The sequence below is a fragment of the Trichoderma aggressivum genome (assembly GCF_033847375.1).
Source record: "Trichoderma aggressivum f. europaeum strain CBS 100526 chromosome Unknown scaffold_012, whole genome shotgun sequence".
NCBI lineage: Eukaryota > Fungi > Ascomycota > Sordariomycetes > Hypocreales > Hypocreaceae > Trichoderma > Trichoderma aggressivum.
In genome coordinates, this window is record NW_026946378.1 from 265,588 (window position 1) to 280,795 (window position 15,208).

General features: G+C 51.7%; 5 protein-coding genes across 5 annotated transcripts; 1 reads left to right on the plus strand and 4 right to left on the minus strand.

Moving 5' to 3' along the window:
* Nucleotides 1-2,286: 2,286 nt before the first annotated feature.
* On the minus strand, nt 2,287-4,550 carry Triagg1_3969 (uncharacterized protein; the record flags this gene model as incomplete). The annotated part of the gene is made up of 2 exons (XM_062898320.1): nt 2,287-2,297; nt 2,354-4,550. 2 exons carry the CDS (start codon nt 4,548-4,550, stop codon nt 2,287-2,289), a joined length of 2,208 nt encoding a protein of 735 aa, XP_062756989.1.
* A 376-nt stretch (nt 4,551-4,926) lies between these two features.
* Nucleotides 4,927-6,684, minus strand: Triagg1_3970 (uncharacterized protein; the record flags this gene model as incomplete). The annotated part of the gene is made up of 1 exon (XM_062898321.1): nt 4,927-6,684. One exon carries the CDS (start codon nt 6,682-6,684, stop codon nt 4,927-4,929), a length of 1,758 nt encoding a protein of 585 aa, XP_062756990.1.
* A 945-nt stretch (nt 6,685-7,629) lies between these two features.
* Triagg1_3971 (CAZyme family GT4) lies at nt 7,630-9,174 on the minus strand (the record flags this gene model as incomplete). The annotated part of the gene is made up of 3 exons (XM_062898322.1): nt 7,630-8,228; nt 8,289-8,894; nt 8,973-9,174. 3 exons carry the CDS (start codon nt 9,172-9,174, stop codon nt 7,630-7,632), a joined length of 1,407 nt encoding a protein of 468 aa, XP_062756991.1.
* A 657-nt stretch (nt 9,175-9,831) lies between these two features.
* Nucleotides 9,832-10,731, plus strand: Triagg1_3972 (uncharacterized protein; the record flags this gene model as incomplete). Its single annotated transcript, XM_062898323.1, has 2 exons — nt 9,832-10,148; nt 10,215-10,731. 2 exons carry the CDS (start codon nt 9,832-9,834, stop codon nt 10,729-10,731), a joined length of 834 nt encoding a protein of 277 aa, XP_062756992.1.
* Nucleotides 10,732-11,318: 587 nt separating this feature from the next.
* Triagg1_3973 (uncharacterized protein) lies at nt 11,319-14,492 on the minus strand (the record flags this gene model as incomplete). Its single annotated transcript, XM_062898324.1, has 1 exon — nt 11,319-14,492. The coding sequence occupies one exon, from the start codon at nt 14,490-14,492 to the stop codon at nt 11,319-11,321; it is 3,174 nt and encodes a 1,057-aa protein (XP_062756993.1).
* Nucleotides 14,493-15,208: the final 716 nt, after the last annotated feature.

Here is a 15,208-nt window from a genome sequence, read left to right on the forward strand (position 1 = left end):
AGGTATCGGATGGGCACACGACCACACACGACGAACCTGGTTGCATTATCAAATCATCATCATTATGATTTACGGGGGATGGATCGGACCTCTTCAAGGAAAGGCTGGAAGCCTTTTTATTATCATCACCTTTTGCTCGATGGGAAACAATGGTGGGCGTTTTATATCTTTTTTTCACTGTTTGCTTTTTTTTTGCATTGCATAATGGCTTGCCGGCAAATGCACGCCCGTTATATCCCGGAACTTTGGAGTGTTTTGTTTATTTTTTTTATAATTTGTTTCCGGCCTTTTTTGTGTTGCTACAAATTTGGCTGGAACTAGATTGGGTCTTTTTTCTTTGCTCTTTTTCCTTGTTTTATCTTTTTTTTTTGTTGCATTTCTTTTATTATTATTATTATTCATGAGATTGATTATGGTGGAGTATGCTTATATGGAGCATGGAGCATGGAGCTTATGGGATATCAAGGGATGATTGGAATGGAATGCCTTGCATAGGATAGAATGATTATGGAGGATGGTGAATTTATATAGCTATATAATTGTATGAGTTTTGCATGGGTATCGAGGTAGTTTTAGCTATGGATGGCATGTGTATGCTCAGCTCTTGGTCTTTGTGAATCCCATTTCCTTTGGATGTGTGACTGTTGTGAGTAAAATGAAAGTCCACTGCTCTTCAAGTTCTGCTATCAGAGGGAATGCTTATCCAGTCTCTCGACGACTACAAACAACACAGAGGGTTACAAGGAGGTGAGGAAGCATTTCGAGTATTGCCTGAATTGCCAAGTTATCGGTGCCAGCACTCCCTTCTTCCTAAGGATATTACCATTTACCAATTCTTTTTTTTTTCGATTGAAGCTAGTCTATGTTCTCGTGTTAGCTATAACAAGTTGACACACGTGAATTTGTGAATGTCAGACATTATTACCTTTCTTTTGATTCTTCTAGAGTTCCTCTTCATGATTTTGCTGAATATCTGAATGATTTCCACGAGGCTCATTTTCATAGTCACTCAACCGATCTGTCAGATCGCTCTCTTCTTCCGAATCACTATTTTCTCCCAAAACCCGGTTTTCTGACCAATCGAGCTCATCTAGTGAGTTGTCCTGATCTAATGAGTCAATCTGGTCTGAGAATTCAGCAACAGGCTGATGCATTATCAACATATTCCAGATCTTGAGAGTATCGTCACTCGATCCAGATAGAAACAATTCTGAGTCATGTGAGAAAGCCACTGAATGGATATCGTCACCACGACATTGTAGTATTTGTAGGCAATGGCCTGTTATACCATCCCATATGTTGATAGTTTCGGCCGACCCAGATATTATCAGTTTTGAGTCATGTGAAAAGGCCACTGAACAGAAGGACTTCTTTGGCAAGCTTTTGGTTAGTGTCGCATTGCTACCACTTTCAGAGTGTGTGCGTTGTCTGTCCAATATTTCTGCGTCGTACTCTATTAGTTTCGTTGTATCGCGTGCGTTTAAACTCCTTGCATAAATTTTCCTTGAATGTCCTCTACCAGAATTTGAAAATGGTTCGCGCCATTTCATTCGATTTCGAGAAAGTTTTATACGTTGGTTGTGTGTGTTTGGCAGATGGCAAAACTCCTTGGTTTTGTCGCCAGTTGCACTATCCCAGATCCTGATAGCACCATCACTTGACCCCGATATTATAAGCTTCGAGTCATGAGACAAGGCCACTGAACAGAAATTGCCACCCTTTCTTGGTAGTGTGTGCACACATCTGCCTGTGGTGCTTTCCCAGATAATGATGACCTTGGATGAATTTGATACTATAAGCGTCGAGTCGCGCGAAAAGGCAACTGAGGATACAGAATCTTCGTGGCCCTTGAATGTCCGTCGGCATCCGCCAGTTGAATCCCATAGCTTAATAGTACCGTCTTTCGACCCAGATACAACTAGCTTTGAGTCATGCGAAAATGCCACTGAACGAACGGGGCTGGAATGTCCTTCCAAACTCTGTTGACATTTGCCTGTTATATCATAGATATTGATGTCATTTTTATTGGGCGACCCTGATACTATTAGTGTTGAGTCATGCGAGAAGGCGACAGACGACACCGGCCCCGCATTGATTCTCTTTTTCAATCGGCCGGTTACTCTATTCCACACACTGATAGTACCGCCTTTCGACTTTGATAAAATAAGTTTCGAGTCATGGGAGAAAACCACTGAATTAAACCCCTGCAAGCAGGAAATCGTCCGTTGAGGTTCAACTCTGGCGCCATTTTGAAGCAGTGACAGTGCCATATTTTTACGTGCCCCCCTACAGGCCCACTGCAGCGAAGTCCATCCCTTTTGGTCTCGAAAGTTGACATCGACTCTCTTCGTACTTAGAAGAGCTTCCACGATGGCCGTATGGCCGTTCGCACTCGCCCAGCTAAGCGCTGTCCGGCCAAACACGCTATCCTTGCTGTCAGGTTCAATTTCACCCTCAGAGAGAATCTGTTGGACCGTTTCGACATCTCCTCTGATGGATGCTGCGATCAATGGTATCCATCCATCGCGCTCTCGGACCTTGTCAGATAGGAGTTCCATCATTTCAGCATCGCCATTCCTCAGAGCCCTTGAGAACAGTGCATCGCAAACTTGGCGGCGACGGCCATCGCTGAGATTGTCCAATTGTTCATGTACAATTGGTAGCCTGGTTGATAAGTAATCTTGTCGTTCCTCAGCTGTCGTTTTTTCATGCTCTAGATCATTCATTTCCCGGGCGCTGCTTTCTTCTTCTTTGACCAGCTTTCTTCTTCTCTCCTCGAGTTCTTTAATTTGGCGCACCACCTCCTCAAGCCCCTTCTCAGCTAGTCGCAAACGTATGCCATAGCTTTCCGATCCGGCCTTCAACTCTTTATTCTTCGTATATATTTCCTTTCTTTCTCTCAGAAGTTGTCTGATGTCAAGAATCAAATCCGCATCCTCGGATGTAAGCATAGTATCATCACCTGATTGAAGAACCACTGCTTCAGGATTGATAGATATTATGCCCCCCTCAATAAGTTTCAATTTAACGCGTAAGTGAAGCACGCCACTCTCAGCGCTCCCCCCCCCTAATTCTTTTGACGGGAATTTTTGAAGATTTTGGGCTATTTCTTGCAACGGCGTGTTTCTGCTGCATGTCACAGTTCTGCATATCACGGCATTGAGCTGGGGTTCAGCGTTTGATTCCGCTTGTGGCACTTCGAGTACTGTGACGAAATCTCGACATTCCGCCTTAATATAACGGAGTCGAAGCAAGATTGGATCCGTAGTAGCTTGGTCGGAAGCAATTGGGGATATCAAGTTTGTCTGCTTATCCCAGCAAGGTTGGGGCTCCACGTCGACCAACGTCAGATTGAAATGGGCAAATAAATCATCCTCATAAAGCCAGTACGTCTTTTTGAATGTATTCTGTCGGCTGTCTTTCTTGATGTGGATAAGCTCAGGCGGAGAGCCAGACACAACGACTGTCCGTAGCACTGAAGGATGTTGCCTTGGCCTGACATACTCGTTAGATGCCACCGAGGTTGCTTTGGTAAGAGGGATGGCAACAATTTTGTGTGGTTTTGACGCAGGCCCGCAGTTAAGTAGTCCAAACGTCTCACCAGACCCAGTAGTAAGTAGCGGCATGTAGATGCGAAGACTCCCGCCAGACATATCGAGCGAGTGCAGTGGATTGTCTGTGTGCTCCCGAGTGATAATCTGTCCGGAATTTGCAAAATGTGACGGACTGGGTGCTAATACCCCCCCGTCTTCGTTTCGGAGACAAGACTCATTGGATTCATCATCAAGGCCCCATGCCAGGATAGAATCATCCCTCGTCGTCTTCATAATCTGCTCCTGTAGCCGGAAGAAAGCCTGCTCACCCTCGCCGTATAGCATTGGCATTGATATACCAAAGATCCCTAACAAACAATATGCAAGATCTTCAAGTCTCTTCGTTCTTCTCTGGGCAGCCCATGACATGCGTTGCGCAACGCTGGCAACGCGCAGTTCGGCGACACCTAACAGGAAATGCCGGGGTACATGCGTAATGCTTGTAATGAGCTTGCTCATAATGCCTTTGGTGCCTATGCAGCGCCATACCGAATTATAGAACCGCAAGTTCTTTGGCGCAAGAAGTTCTTGTAGAGTCCACCCTCTTTGGAACCAACGGCTTGATTGGAAGTTTGACTCAGGTTTGAGGGGGTCGTCGTCATCAGGAACGTCGGACAAGTAGGCATAGCAGACAGTTGCGCGGCTATACCATCGAAACATGGAGTTGATGGCTTCACTGAGCTCCACCAAGTTGGCTTTATCGATGCAACAGGTGTCGATCCAGACATATCCGAGACCATCTTCCACGGCTTGTCGACAACATCCTCGGAATTTGATTGATCCAACCGCTGGTTCAGCTTGAACAGCAGCTATCTTATAGATACGACCACGCTCAACATCATCGAGAGAAAGCTCTTCCGAGTCATTTCCCCAGGTATGCGATAAGATAGCATATGGAGGAATACTGCCATCCGAGAACTCTTCGAGCTTGAACGATTTCGTGTTGATCAAGCGCATGGTGGATCAGGCTAGAGTGACTCTTCTCAGTGGTGTTTGGTAGGAGATGGAATGTCTGATCCGAGATAGTTTTCATGCAAAAGCAAGCTGTATGAACAGAGGCTTCGATCTTAGTCAATGTCTTTTAAGATGCAGAGGGTTGGGCTGCCATGAGGTGAGGGGAATGTCGCTGCATTGCTGCCCATGCCTACCTATGGTATATCATCAGGCTGCATGAGGAGAGCAGGCAATGATTGGACGGCGATACGCCTTGCCAATCAATTTCTGAAGTGGAGTGAGTATGCGATTATGCAACTGAAAAGAATACCAATGAATGTTAATTGAATATGATAGGACTTATAGTCTCGGTGCCTTCTTCTGCTTCCCCTCAACACTCTTACTCATCTCCTTCAACTTGTTTCCCCGACGGACAGACAACACTGCTAAGCACCAGATTATCCCACAGCTTGACTGTTTCTATCCTCCTTGTGCCTTTGTCACTTGAAGACGATGCTACAAACTTCAAGTCTTTCGACCAGGCCATCTTACCGCAGAAATCATCAGGGCCTTTCAGCACCCTCACACACTCGCCTGTTGTAGTATCCCAAACGTGAATAACATTCATGCTCGACCTTGACACCAACATCTTGGAGTCGGGCGAAAAGGCCACCGAATCAACGTCAATATCATGGCTTCTCATCCGTAGTTGACATTGCCCGGTTGTAACATCCCAGATCTTGATGGTGTCCATGTTCGCCCCCGATGCTATGCGCGTTGAGTCGTGCGAGAAGGCTAATGCGAGTACCTCCTCCTCTTGCCAGCCTCTCAGCGTCCGAAGGCATTCACCTGTTGCCCTGTTCCAGATCTTGACGTGTCCGTCGAATGCGCCTGAAGCAATCAGCCTTGAGTCATGGGAGAAGACCACTCTATAAACACATCCATCATGGCCCTGCAGTGTTCGTCGGCAGTTGCCTGTTGCGCTCTCCCAGATCTTTATAGTTTTGTCGTTTGACCCTGAAACGATCAACTTCGAATCATGCGACGAGGCTAATGCATGGACGAGAGTTGTATGACCCTGCAAAGTTTGTTGACAGTCACCTGTTGCCCTATCCCAGACTCTGACGGAGCCATCGGCTGAGCCTGATATCACCAGCATTGAGTCATGTGTAAACACAATTGAGCAAATCATGTTCTTCATCTCGGTCCTGGCTTGTGGCGGCCGTCCGGATCTCAATGGTGACTTCGTGCCAGGTAGGTGTTGCAGAGTTTGTATGCACTGGCCTGTCTCAGTATCCCAGACCTCAATGAAGCCATCGTGCAGCCCAGATGCCAGAAGCTTTGCGTCAGGAGAGACAGCCAAGGCACCGACGGATTCACTATAACTGCCGAGTGTTTTACGACAGCCAATCTTGGCACCTTTCTCAAGCAGAAGACGTACTACATCTTCATGCCCCCTCTCAGAGGCCCGACGCAGTGGCGTCCATCCATCGTTATCTTGCGAGTTGACATCCGCGGCCATTTGGAGAAGAAACTCTGCGACAGCCATGTGGCCGCCTGCGCTGGCCCAACTGAGTGCAGTCCGGCCAAAAACAATGTCTTTGCTATCCGCTTCAGCTCCGGCAAGGAGAAGAATCCTAACCATGTCGACATCCCCTCTGCTCGATGCTGTAATCAACGGTATCCATTCGTGTTCTTTCAAAGTTCCCGTGTAAACAATAACCTTCACCACTGCCGCATCGCCGTCCTCTACGGCCTCGCGAAACATTGTTTTGGCCTCGTCGCAGTTGTCAAACTCGAAATTGCCGTGCATGTGCTTCAGCTGCAGCATCTTTTGACGAATATCTGTCTGGGCATCCTTGGCTTTTTTTTGGTCTGTGAATAATTCGTGCCTTTTTGAAATGAATTGGTCTTCTTCTTCGACCAGCTGCCTCTGTCGGGCCTCAAGCTCTTTCATCTGCTCCTCCACAGCCTCTCGTTTTCCCTTTAGTAACTGTAAGTGACGTTCGTAGCTTTGTAACCTAGTGTCCAGCTCCTCCTCTTTTGCTTTTGCTTGTCTCTTTTCCCTTAGTAGTTGCGTGAATTCCAGAACGGCATCTATATTCAGTTTCTCCGACTGTGCGGATACCTCTTTCGTCGTATCTGGCGGAGAAGCCATAGCTTCAAGGTAAACGTTGTAGGATGTCAATCTTAAATCAAGTCACTTTCTGTCAGTTCCAACTCCTCGTAATATAGAACTAAATATCACTCACTAGTCGAAACAGCGTATGAAGAAAACAATCAGGCTTGGGAGATGACTCTTTGGCTCGGGCTGCCGAGAAGTGAGGGGAAGAAGTGAGGAGGCGATGTTGCACAGCCATGATAATGCGTGTTGAGTCACTTGTATCACTGATGATGCCTTGGGGCGTTTAGCCACAGCAGTTACACAAACTTCTATTGATGGAACTTTGTCGAGGCATTTGTTATTGGTGCTTGTCCCAAATGCAGCTGCAAGATGACGGACATGAGAGACAGATGTTGATTGGGCGCGACGCACCAGAGTGCCCAAGTAAGCTCTTGAAAAGCAAAAAATGAGTGTGACGGAAAAAACATTGTGAGAATATTATCATGTGAAGTGCTTGAAATGGAGGAAAAGAGGGAGGAAGGTGACGCAACCTTTGATAGGTACATATTAATCTTCGGTTTAGGTGGTTTACAGAACGTTTACTACTACCTAGGCACATACATAGAGATATATACCACTTAATGGAAATGTATTCTATAGTAAAAGAGAGAATCTTTCCCTTCTCATCCAAAGTGATTTACTTGGGTACTACGTATATACGTATATAAGCACAGACATATATACCGTAACATACTAATGATATGGGTAATACAGGTTTCAAGCTTAAGTGCTGTCTCAATATACCCTCTCACGTGTAATTGAAGCGGTCAAAGATGATGAAAAGTGCGTTTATTCCCCGCAAAACAGTCTATATCTATCAGTCTCTTCATCTTACAGGTATCTATCAATCGCTCCCTTTTTCTCAAAAACACATAAATCGCCTCGAAATTGCCGTAGTTGACACAAAATGAAAAAAGAAACCAAAAGAAAGCAGCATGCCTATTGTAACTGCACATAGACCGCCAACGCAGCTAATACCAAAGAAACAACAATCCCAACAGGGATAAATAATGACGGCCGAGTAAGCTTCTTCGCAAGAATCTCGTCCAAAGACGATTCCAACCGCAAAGCCATGTTCTTGCGACCAAACAGAGATCGCACACGTTCTTCGCCATCAGCACCCATCTGACGAAGATCACTGTCAGGCATGTCAAGTACACTGCCCATAACGCCAGACCAAGCATCGACATCTTCAGGATCACGCAACCAACCTGTCTTGGCATCTTGAATTGTCTCAACGGGACCGCCCGTGTTGGCAGCGAGAACTGGCACGCGAGAAAGCATGGCTTCAAGGGGCACAATGCCGAAATGCTCGTTGGAGGGCGTGTAGACTAAGAGGCGAGCCGTGCGGAGGAGGGATGTCTTGATGGAATTCGGTATGGAGAGAAGGAAGAGGACGGAGGCATCGCTTGGGATCGAGGAGAGGGAGGAGGCATCGAAGGAGGTGACGGTGTGGTGGCTGAGAGAGTGGGAAGAGGCCAGTTGTTGGAGTTCTGCGTGGTATTCGACGTTTTCAGCAACACGATGATCGTAGCCACCTGTAATGAATTAGACCTGTAAAGAAAGAGGGGCAGTAGGAAGTATTGCATGTGACATACCCGCGAGAACAAGACGAACTCCATTGCGCTGGGCCTCGGGAATGGCAGCAAACGCCTTGACAGCCAACCCAATGTCCTTCTTTCGCTCAAACCGATTAATGCTGAGAATAATCTTGTAGTCGCCGTTCCCAAAAACATCGCCCTCAGAAGCATCATCCCGCTTCAAAGTCGTATCAACACACGGATACACCACCTTGGTATCCACCTTGTCCCTCAACCCCGGCCACGTCCTCGCAACAACGCCCCTCGTAAACTCCGAATTCACAGCCACCGCCTGCGCAAACCCCATGGACCACTCCTCGATCCAATCAAACGGCACCCTGTACAGCCTCTTGAGCGCCGACTGCCGACCCTGGGCGAGCAAGAGATCGGGAAAGTGGCAGTAGAAGAGGATCGGCGTGTCGGGGTAGAGGAAGCGCATGAGGGGCAGGCCGGCGGAGAGCTGGTCGACGACGAAGGCGCGGGGCCCGAGGGCTCGGAGTTCGCCGGAGAGGGTGATTTGGACGAGGAGCTGGAGGTGGCGCAGGATGGCGCAGAGGATGGTGAGGCGGTTGAGGATGGACATGGGGATGGGCCATGCGCCACGGACACGGACGTCGAGGGTGCCTGTGAGGCTGCCATAAGCTCATGTCTGGAGAAAGAAGAGTGTGGGATGGACTCAATGACAGCTTGTGTGTTACTCACCATCGCGACACTCGTCAAAGCAATGGCCCGGATCGCAGTGGTTCGTGAAAATGACAACGTGATGCCCTTCCTCCTGCAGCCCGACCGCCGCATCGACAACCAGCCTCTCGGCGCCGCCAATCCCCAAGTCGGGATGGAAAAACACGACTGTGCCCTGAGGCGAGCCCGAGACTGGGTTCTGCACGTCTCTTGGCGGCGACATGGCGGGCAGCAGGTTTGTGTTTTTGGTTCGACGGTTGGAGATTTGGAGCTGCGAGAAGTGGACAAGTTGGAGTTGCGGAGCTTTTCTTTTCTTTTCTTTTTGGAGGAGCTTCAAACAGCTGATACGTAGTGAAAGGCACATGCAATGTGGGGTAGATGAGGCTAGGCTGGAGAAGGCTTAGCGCTGATCACTGGTGCAGTACGTACCTGGAATAGAACTGGAGAGAGCTTCAATCCATCAAATCACATGTGACTGACACAACAAACAGCCCCATCCAAGATGACATGCCATTTTGTGTTTAGTGATCACACAATACCGAATACAGTGGGAATTGCATGTCCATCCAGTCTCTCTCTCTCTCTCTTCTCTTGTGACAATCCCGCCTAACGGGCAAAAACACAGCATCAGCCTTATCAGCAGCCCCATACCGGCGCGTGCAGATGCCGAGGCTCATCACGTAAACTCCAGTTTTACCGCCTCGCCGCCCATTCTTCACATCTCAACGTCTTTCCTCATCGTCAGCATCAACTGTCAAACGAAATCTCACTTATTTACTTTGTTTTCATATACTTTATATAATACCCCAGACCCCATCTCCATCTCCATCTCAACTCCATCTCCATCACATCACCAACACCCCTATAGCACACCCAAAAAATGTCCAAAACCCTCTACACCATCCCCATCCCCCCCCTCGGCCCCCATCCCGGCGGCTCCATCACCCTCGCCGAGCCCCAGCCCGCAATCTACCTCCTCACCTTCCACTCCCCGCCCGACAACCGCCTCACCACCCCCGTCTGCAAGGCCCTCCTCGCCGCCCTCGACCTGCTCGAGTCCGGCGGCCACCCGCCCGGCGTCCTCATCACCACCAGCGCCATCCCCAAGTTTTACAGCAACGGCCTCGACCTGCAGCATGCCGTTGACACCCCCGGCTTCTGGGCCCTATTCTACTCTGTCTGGAACCGACTCCTAACGTACGAACCCCCCCCCCCTTAACAAGTTCCCCCCTCTATATCAATACTCACACTCTCATCCAACAGCTTCCCCATGCCAACCATCGCCCTCCTCAACGGCCACACCTACGCCGGCGGCCTCATGCTCGCCACCGCCCACGACTACCGCCTCGCCCCCTCCCCAAAGGGCTTCCTTTGCCTCAACGAAGTCCTCTTCGGCGCCCCCCTCCAACCCCCAATGGCATCCCTCTTCCGCGCAAAGCTCCCCTCCAACGCCCTCTTCCGCAAAGTCGCCCTCGAAGGCCACCGCTTCACCGGCGCCGAGGCCGTCGCCGACGGGCTCGCCGACGCCCTCTGCCCCAACGGCCTGGACGACGCGCTGAAATTCATCGCCGAGCGGCAGCTGCTGGAGAAGCCGAAAAGCGGCGTCTACGGCACCATCAAGGCGGAGATGTACAAGGATTTGGTGAGGGAGTTGAAGGGCGCTGGGTTGGAGGCTGAGATGGAGCGGTTTGGGAACGATCAGAGGAGTGCGGCGGAGAGGAAGGAGTTTGGAAAGGTGTTTGTTGAGCAGTGGCGTAAGGAGGACAAGGCGAAGCTGTGACGATGAGGAGAAGAACGAAAATATCTACATAAATCTAGAAAGGCCATATATATATATATCGGCTGTATAATGAATAAACACCAGACATCACTGTATAAAGACCAAGCACAGTGTATAAATATTTTTAACTCGTGTCGTTTGCGTTTTGTATTCCTGTCTAATATGCTTGATTCTCTCACACAACCCCGGCCATTTTGTCATCAGTCCAGAGTCTATCCCTTTCAAAAACGTTTGTTCCCCCCCCAGTCCAATGATAAATTCTAATGAGAGAAAGAGAGAGAGTATAGCTGATAGACACAAAGAGAAAAAGAAAAAGAAAAAAGGAAAAAGCAGCATTGGCTACATTTGTGGTGGGTATCATATTCAACATGCTCCAACCCTGACTTCACACGCTACATTGCCTTCTCTTCCCCTCCGCCATTCCAACACCCACAGCGCTGCTGCGTACATGTATACAGCAGTTCAACTCCCCGACACTCGCTCCGGCCTCACTCATCTCCGCTCTTCTCACTCCCGAACCAATTTATATCCCGTATCCATGCAGGGCGTGCACATCCACATTACCCCAAGCCCACTGTCACGACTCCTCAGCTCGAATCCTCATCGCCCTCCTCAGCGTCTCCCGTCTCCGTCGCATCCGTATTGGTCGATACGGCATCCGTCTCCGTCCTATTCGATCCGGCGTGCATATCCTTCTCAGCTTGAATCGCCTTTGCCCGGCGCTGCTCAACATCCTCTCGTCGAACAACCTTTCTAAGCCCCTCGCTCGCCTGGATCAATCCGTCAATGCTAATGGCATGCTCCGTCATGTGGTGGTTGATATAGGTGTACACCCCCGCCGGCGTGTCGCATTGCAGCAGATTGCTCTCGTTGAGCTTGAGCAAGGCCAGCGCAACCTGGAAGAGAAACGTACTTCCGTCGTTCGTACACAACACCACGTCCCATACCCGGAAGAGCGCCTCGGCGCACAGGCAGTCGGTAAAGACAGAGAGGAACCACTGAAACGTCAGGGCCTCGAGCTCGATCGACAGCGAGTCGAGATGCGCCGACAGTTTGGGGAGCACCGTGCGGACATATTGCCGAAGGACCTGCTGGTCGGCCCGCGAGGATATCAGCGAATGGTCGTAGTAGCCGTGAGGCAGAATCTTTTCGATAATCGACGCCAGGATCCAAAAGGCGTCTTCCGCCGACGGCGTAATGAGCAGGATGTTGGCCGCAATCAGGTTCATCCCCTGGCAATAGCCCACGTCCTTGTTCCGTCGCGAGTACGCCAGGAGCACCTCGTTCAGCTTCTGCACCCCCGGGCCCTTTCGGAAAAAGATGTTGTCCGTCAGTGTCCTGTTAATGTCCATCTTGATCTGGCCCACAACCGCAGTCTCGTCGTCCTCCCCGCTCTGAGACACGAGTCCGTCGTAATAGCCGGGGATGCGCAGCGCCGTTGCCCCTGAGCACTCGGACCATATCTTTGCGCGAAACACCACGGGGATGCCCCCGAGCACCAGCGTCTTGAATCCGTTCCACTTGGCCCGCCCGACCTTGCCCTTGTTGCCCAGGTTGGAAATGCCAATCATTTCGCCGTCTGCAACCCGGGCCTCTGGAAGAATGATACCTGGGGTCTCAAACCGAGCCTCTGCCGCCGCCGTGGCCGCAGCTATGGCAGCCTCGCCCTCACGATGCCGTTCTGCCCTGACTTTGCGCAGAAATTCGTTCCACTGGGTAGTCTTGTCCCGCTGGAGAGAGTCGTGCAAGTCACTCAGCTGCTGGAGAAGCAGCTTGACCGGCTCGGCATCTTCCTTGACGAGGGTTCCGAAAGTCGAGTCCTGCTGCTCCGACGGTGGCTGGGTGAGCGTAGTCTCATTGTCGACGGCCGTCGTTGTGCTTGCCAAAGGAACAAGTCCTGACTCCGTTGGCGTTATCGCAGGCGATCGGGCCGAGCGCTCAACCAACCGCTGGCTGGACGTGGTACTCGCTCGATCGTCAGTGCCCTCGGTCACGGACACGGCCGTGGCACTTATGCCAGGCGTGTGGCTCAGCAACTCTGTGGGAAACGTCGCAATCTTCAGGTAGTCCTGCCAGCGCTTCGCCTTTTCTTCGCCCGAGGCTCTCTCCTCTTGTGAGCTGGGGCTTCCCGGCCGGGGATCACTCGACACGCTCATCTTGGGGCTCGGTGCATCGTCCAGCATGTTGGGCGAGATGCCCGTCCTGTTGCCGTTTCCAATCATTTCCCTGCGGTCGCCGTTCCGGATGTTTTGGGCCATTTGCGAAGCTTCCCGTTGCCGCTTCTTGCGCCGCTGGTCGTAGATGAAGCCAAATCGGTCCGTGAGATATTCGCTGTTGGGGTAGTTGTTGTACATCTGAGTGAGTGTCGGAGGTTGTGATTCTGGGGGCAGGATGGCGTCCATCTCGACGGGTCCGTAGTTGTCCGGACGCAGAGCAGATCCGCCAGGCGAGCTGCCCGAGCCGCTCCCTCGCACCTCTTGAGTGTGCAATTTCGCGCTGGCTGAAGCAGTAGCCGGCGTGGATCTCCCCATGGCCATGAGTGCTTTGGGACCTCCGGCAACGGACACGGCTCGGGATGAGCGACTGGTCTGGTTACTAGCAGCCGACGCGGCCCTGGTGGTGTCCGTCCGGGCAGCACTGCTCGCAGCACGCCCCCTCTCGGCCTCGCGACTTGCGACAGCGCCGCCGGCCACGAGCCTCAGCGTCAAGCTCGCGATTGATTTGCGCTCCGGCGTGGTGGCCGAGTGTATGCTAGACGGCCGGCTAGAGTTGTGACCAGGGCCAGCGGTCGTCGGGGTCGGGGGATCGAAGAGGTCGTCCTGCAGCGGCGGTCGCTGGCCGAGGCTGGAGTGCGATCGTATCGCCGTAGGCCTGTTGGACGACGTCTTTCTGGACGTGCCACCCCAGAGAAAGTCTTTCCACCCCTTGACCGTGCCGGCCCCCTTGGTGTTGTCGGGACTGCCGCCCGACGCCGAGGGGACGCTGCTGGCGTGGGCGCGAATCGTGCTGCTGGTGGCGCCCGAAATCTCCGTCACCGTGTCTCGCATGGCGTCGCTCATCAAATCGCTGAGCCCTCCGTCATCTCGTTGGAAGTGTCCGTTCTTACGCAGCTCCGCCTCCACCACCCGCAGCCTCGTCTCCAGCTCCAGGCTCGACAGCCCCAACTCGCGTACAATCTTTCTCAGCGCCCGCTCGCGCTCATCCCCCCTCCGCCGCAGATGTGCTATCTGTGCGTCTCTCTGGGCGAGGTCGCCGGCAATCTGCCTCACCAGGGTCACGGCGCCGTGTCTCGCAATCAGCCGCTCCAGGTGCTTGTCATCCGCCTTGTGTAGCGCACCGGGGACGGTTTGCGACAGGGGCGCATCCTCAAACAAGGCCTCGCGCGCCGAGTTGCGCCAGGTCAGGCTGTCGACGATGGACGAGCCGACGCCGCTCAGCTCCTTGACGCGGGCGGTCCTGTCGGGCTGGCGGATGGCGGCGAGCAGCTGGTTGTGGTCGGCGTTGTCATCGCCGAAGCGGTCGACGCCGGGCAGCTCGGGCGAGAAGCTGGGGAAGCTGGTGAGGGACTTGTCGCTCTCGGCAATGCTACTGGCGGAGCTGCTGAGGTGGTGATGGTTGTGGTTGTGGTTGAGGTTGTGGTTGAGGAACGCGCGGTTCTTGCCGGTGCGGATGCTGCGATGGGAGCGATACGAGACGTTGCTCTGCTGCGAGACGGAGCGTTCCAACGGAGGAGCCGCGGGGACGGAGTCGGACAAGTCCATGATGGCCTCCTCGCAAAGGCCACCGAGGCTCCCGTCAGTCTGTATCTCTGGGTGTCTCTCTCTTTGTCTCTGTTTCTGTCGGAGTCGAGTCGAGTCGAGTCGTTGCCGTTGTCGTAGTCGCTGTCGCTGTCGATTACCGCTCTCGAAGTCGATGACGTTTGTCGATGTCGATGTCGATGTCGATCTTGTCGTGTTTTCTCCGCCTTTGTCAGGGTGTCTCTGTGTCTCTGTGTCGCGAAAACAAGATGATGCAAAAAAAAAAAAAGGAGCAGCGCTGACGTGACTCGAAAAATCCAGAGGAATGCAAAACCCAAAACCCCAACCCTAGACACAGACACAGCCGAGGGGCATAACGATGGCCGGGGGAGAGAGAGAAGCTGTTGCGGTGCTTGTCGCCTCTTTTACTGGGGGAAGCTTTAGCGGCCGATCCAGGGTCCAGGATGGTACAGCTTGCGCAGTGCAGTGCAAATTCGATGGTGCCGCTAAGGTCCAAAGGGTAAGATGAAGAAAATCCCAGGCTCAGTCTCTCTTTGTGTGTGTTGCTTCTTGTTCTGCTGTAACGATAAATGGCAATGTCTCACGTGGAATGGAATGGCAACGAAAGCACCAGTTGGATGAGAGAATGCAAGAGAAGGGAACGAAAAAAACGTGCAGACAAAGAAAGGTTGCAGTGCTTGTCATTTCAGACGGCGGCGGGGAGGGGCGAAAACTCACTG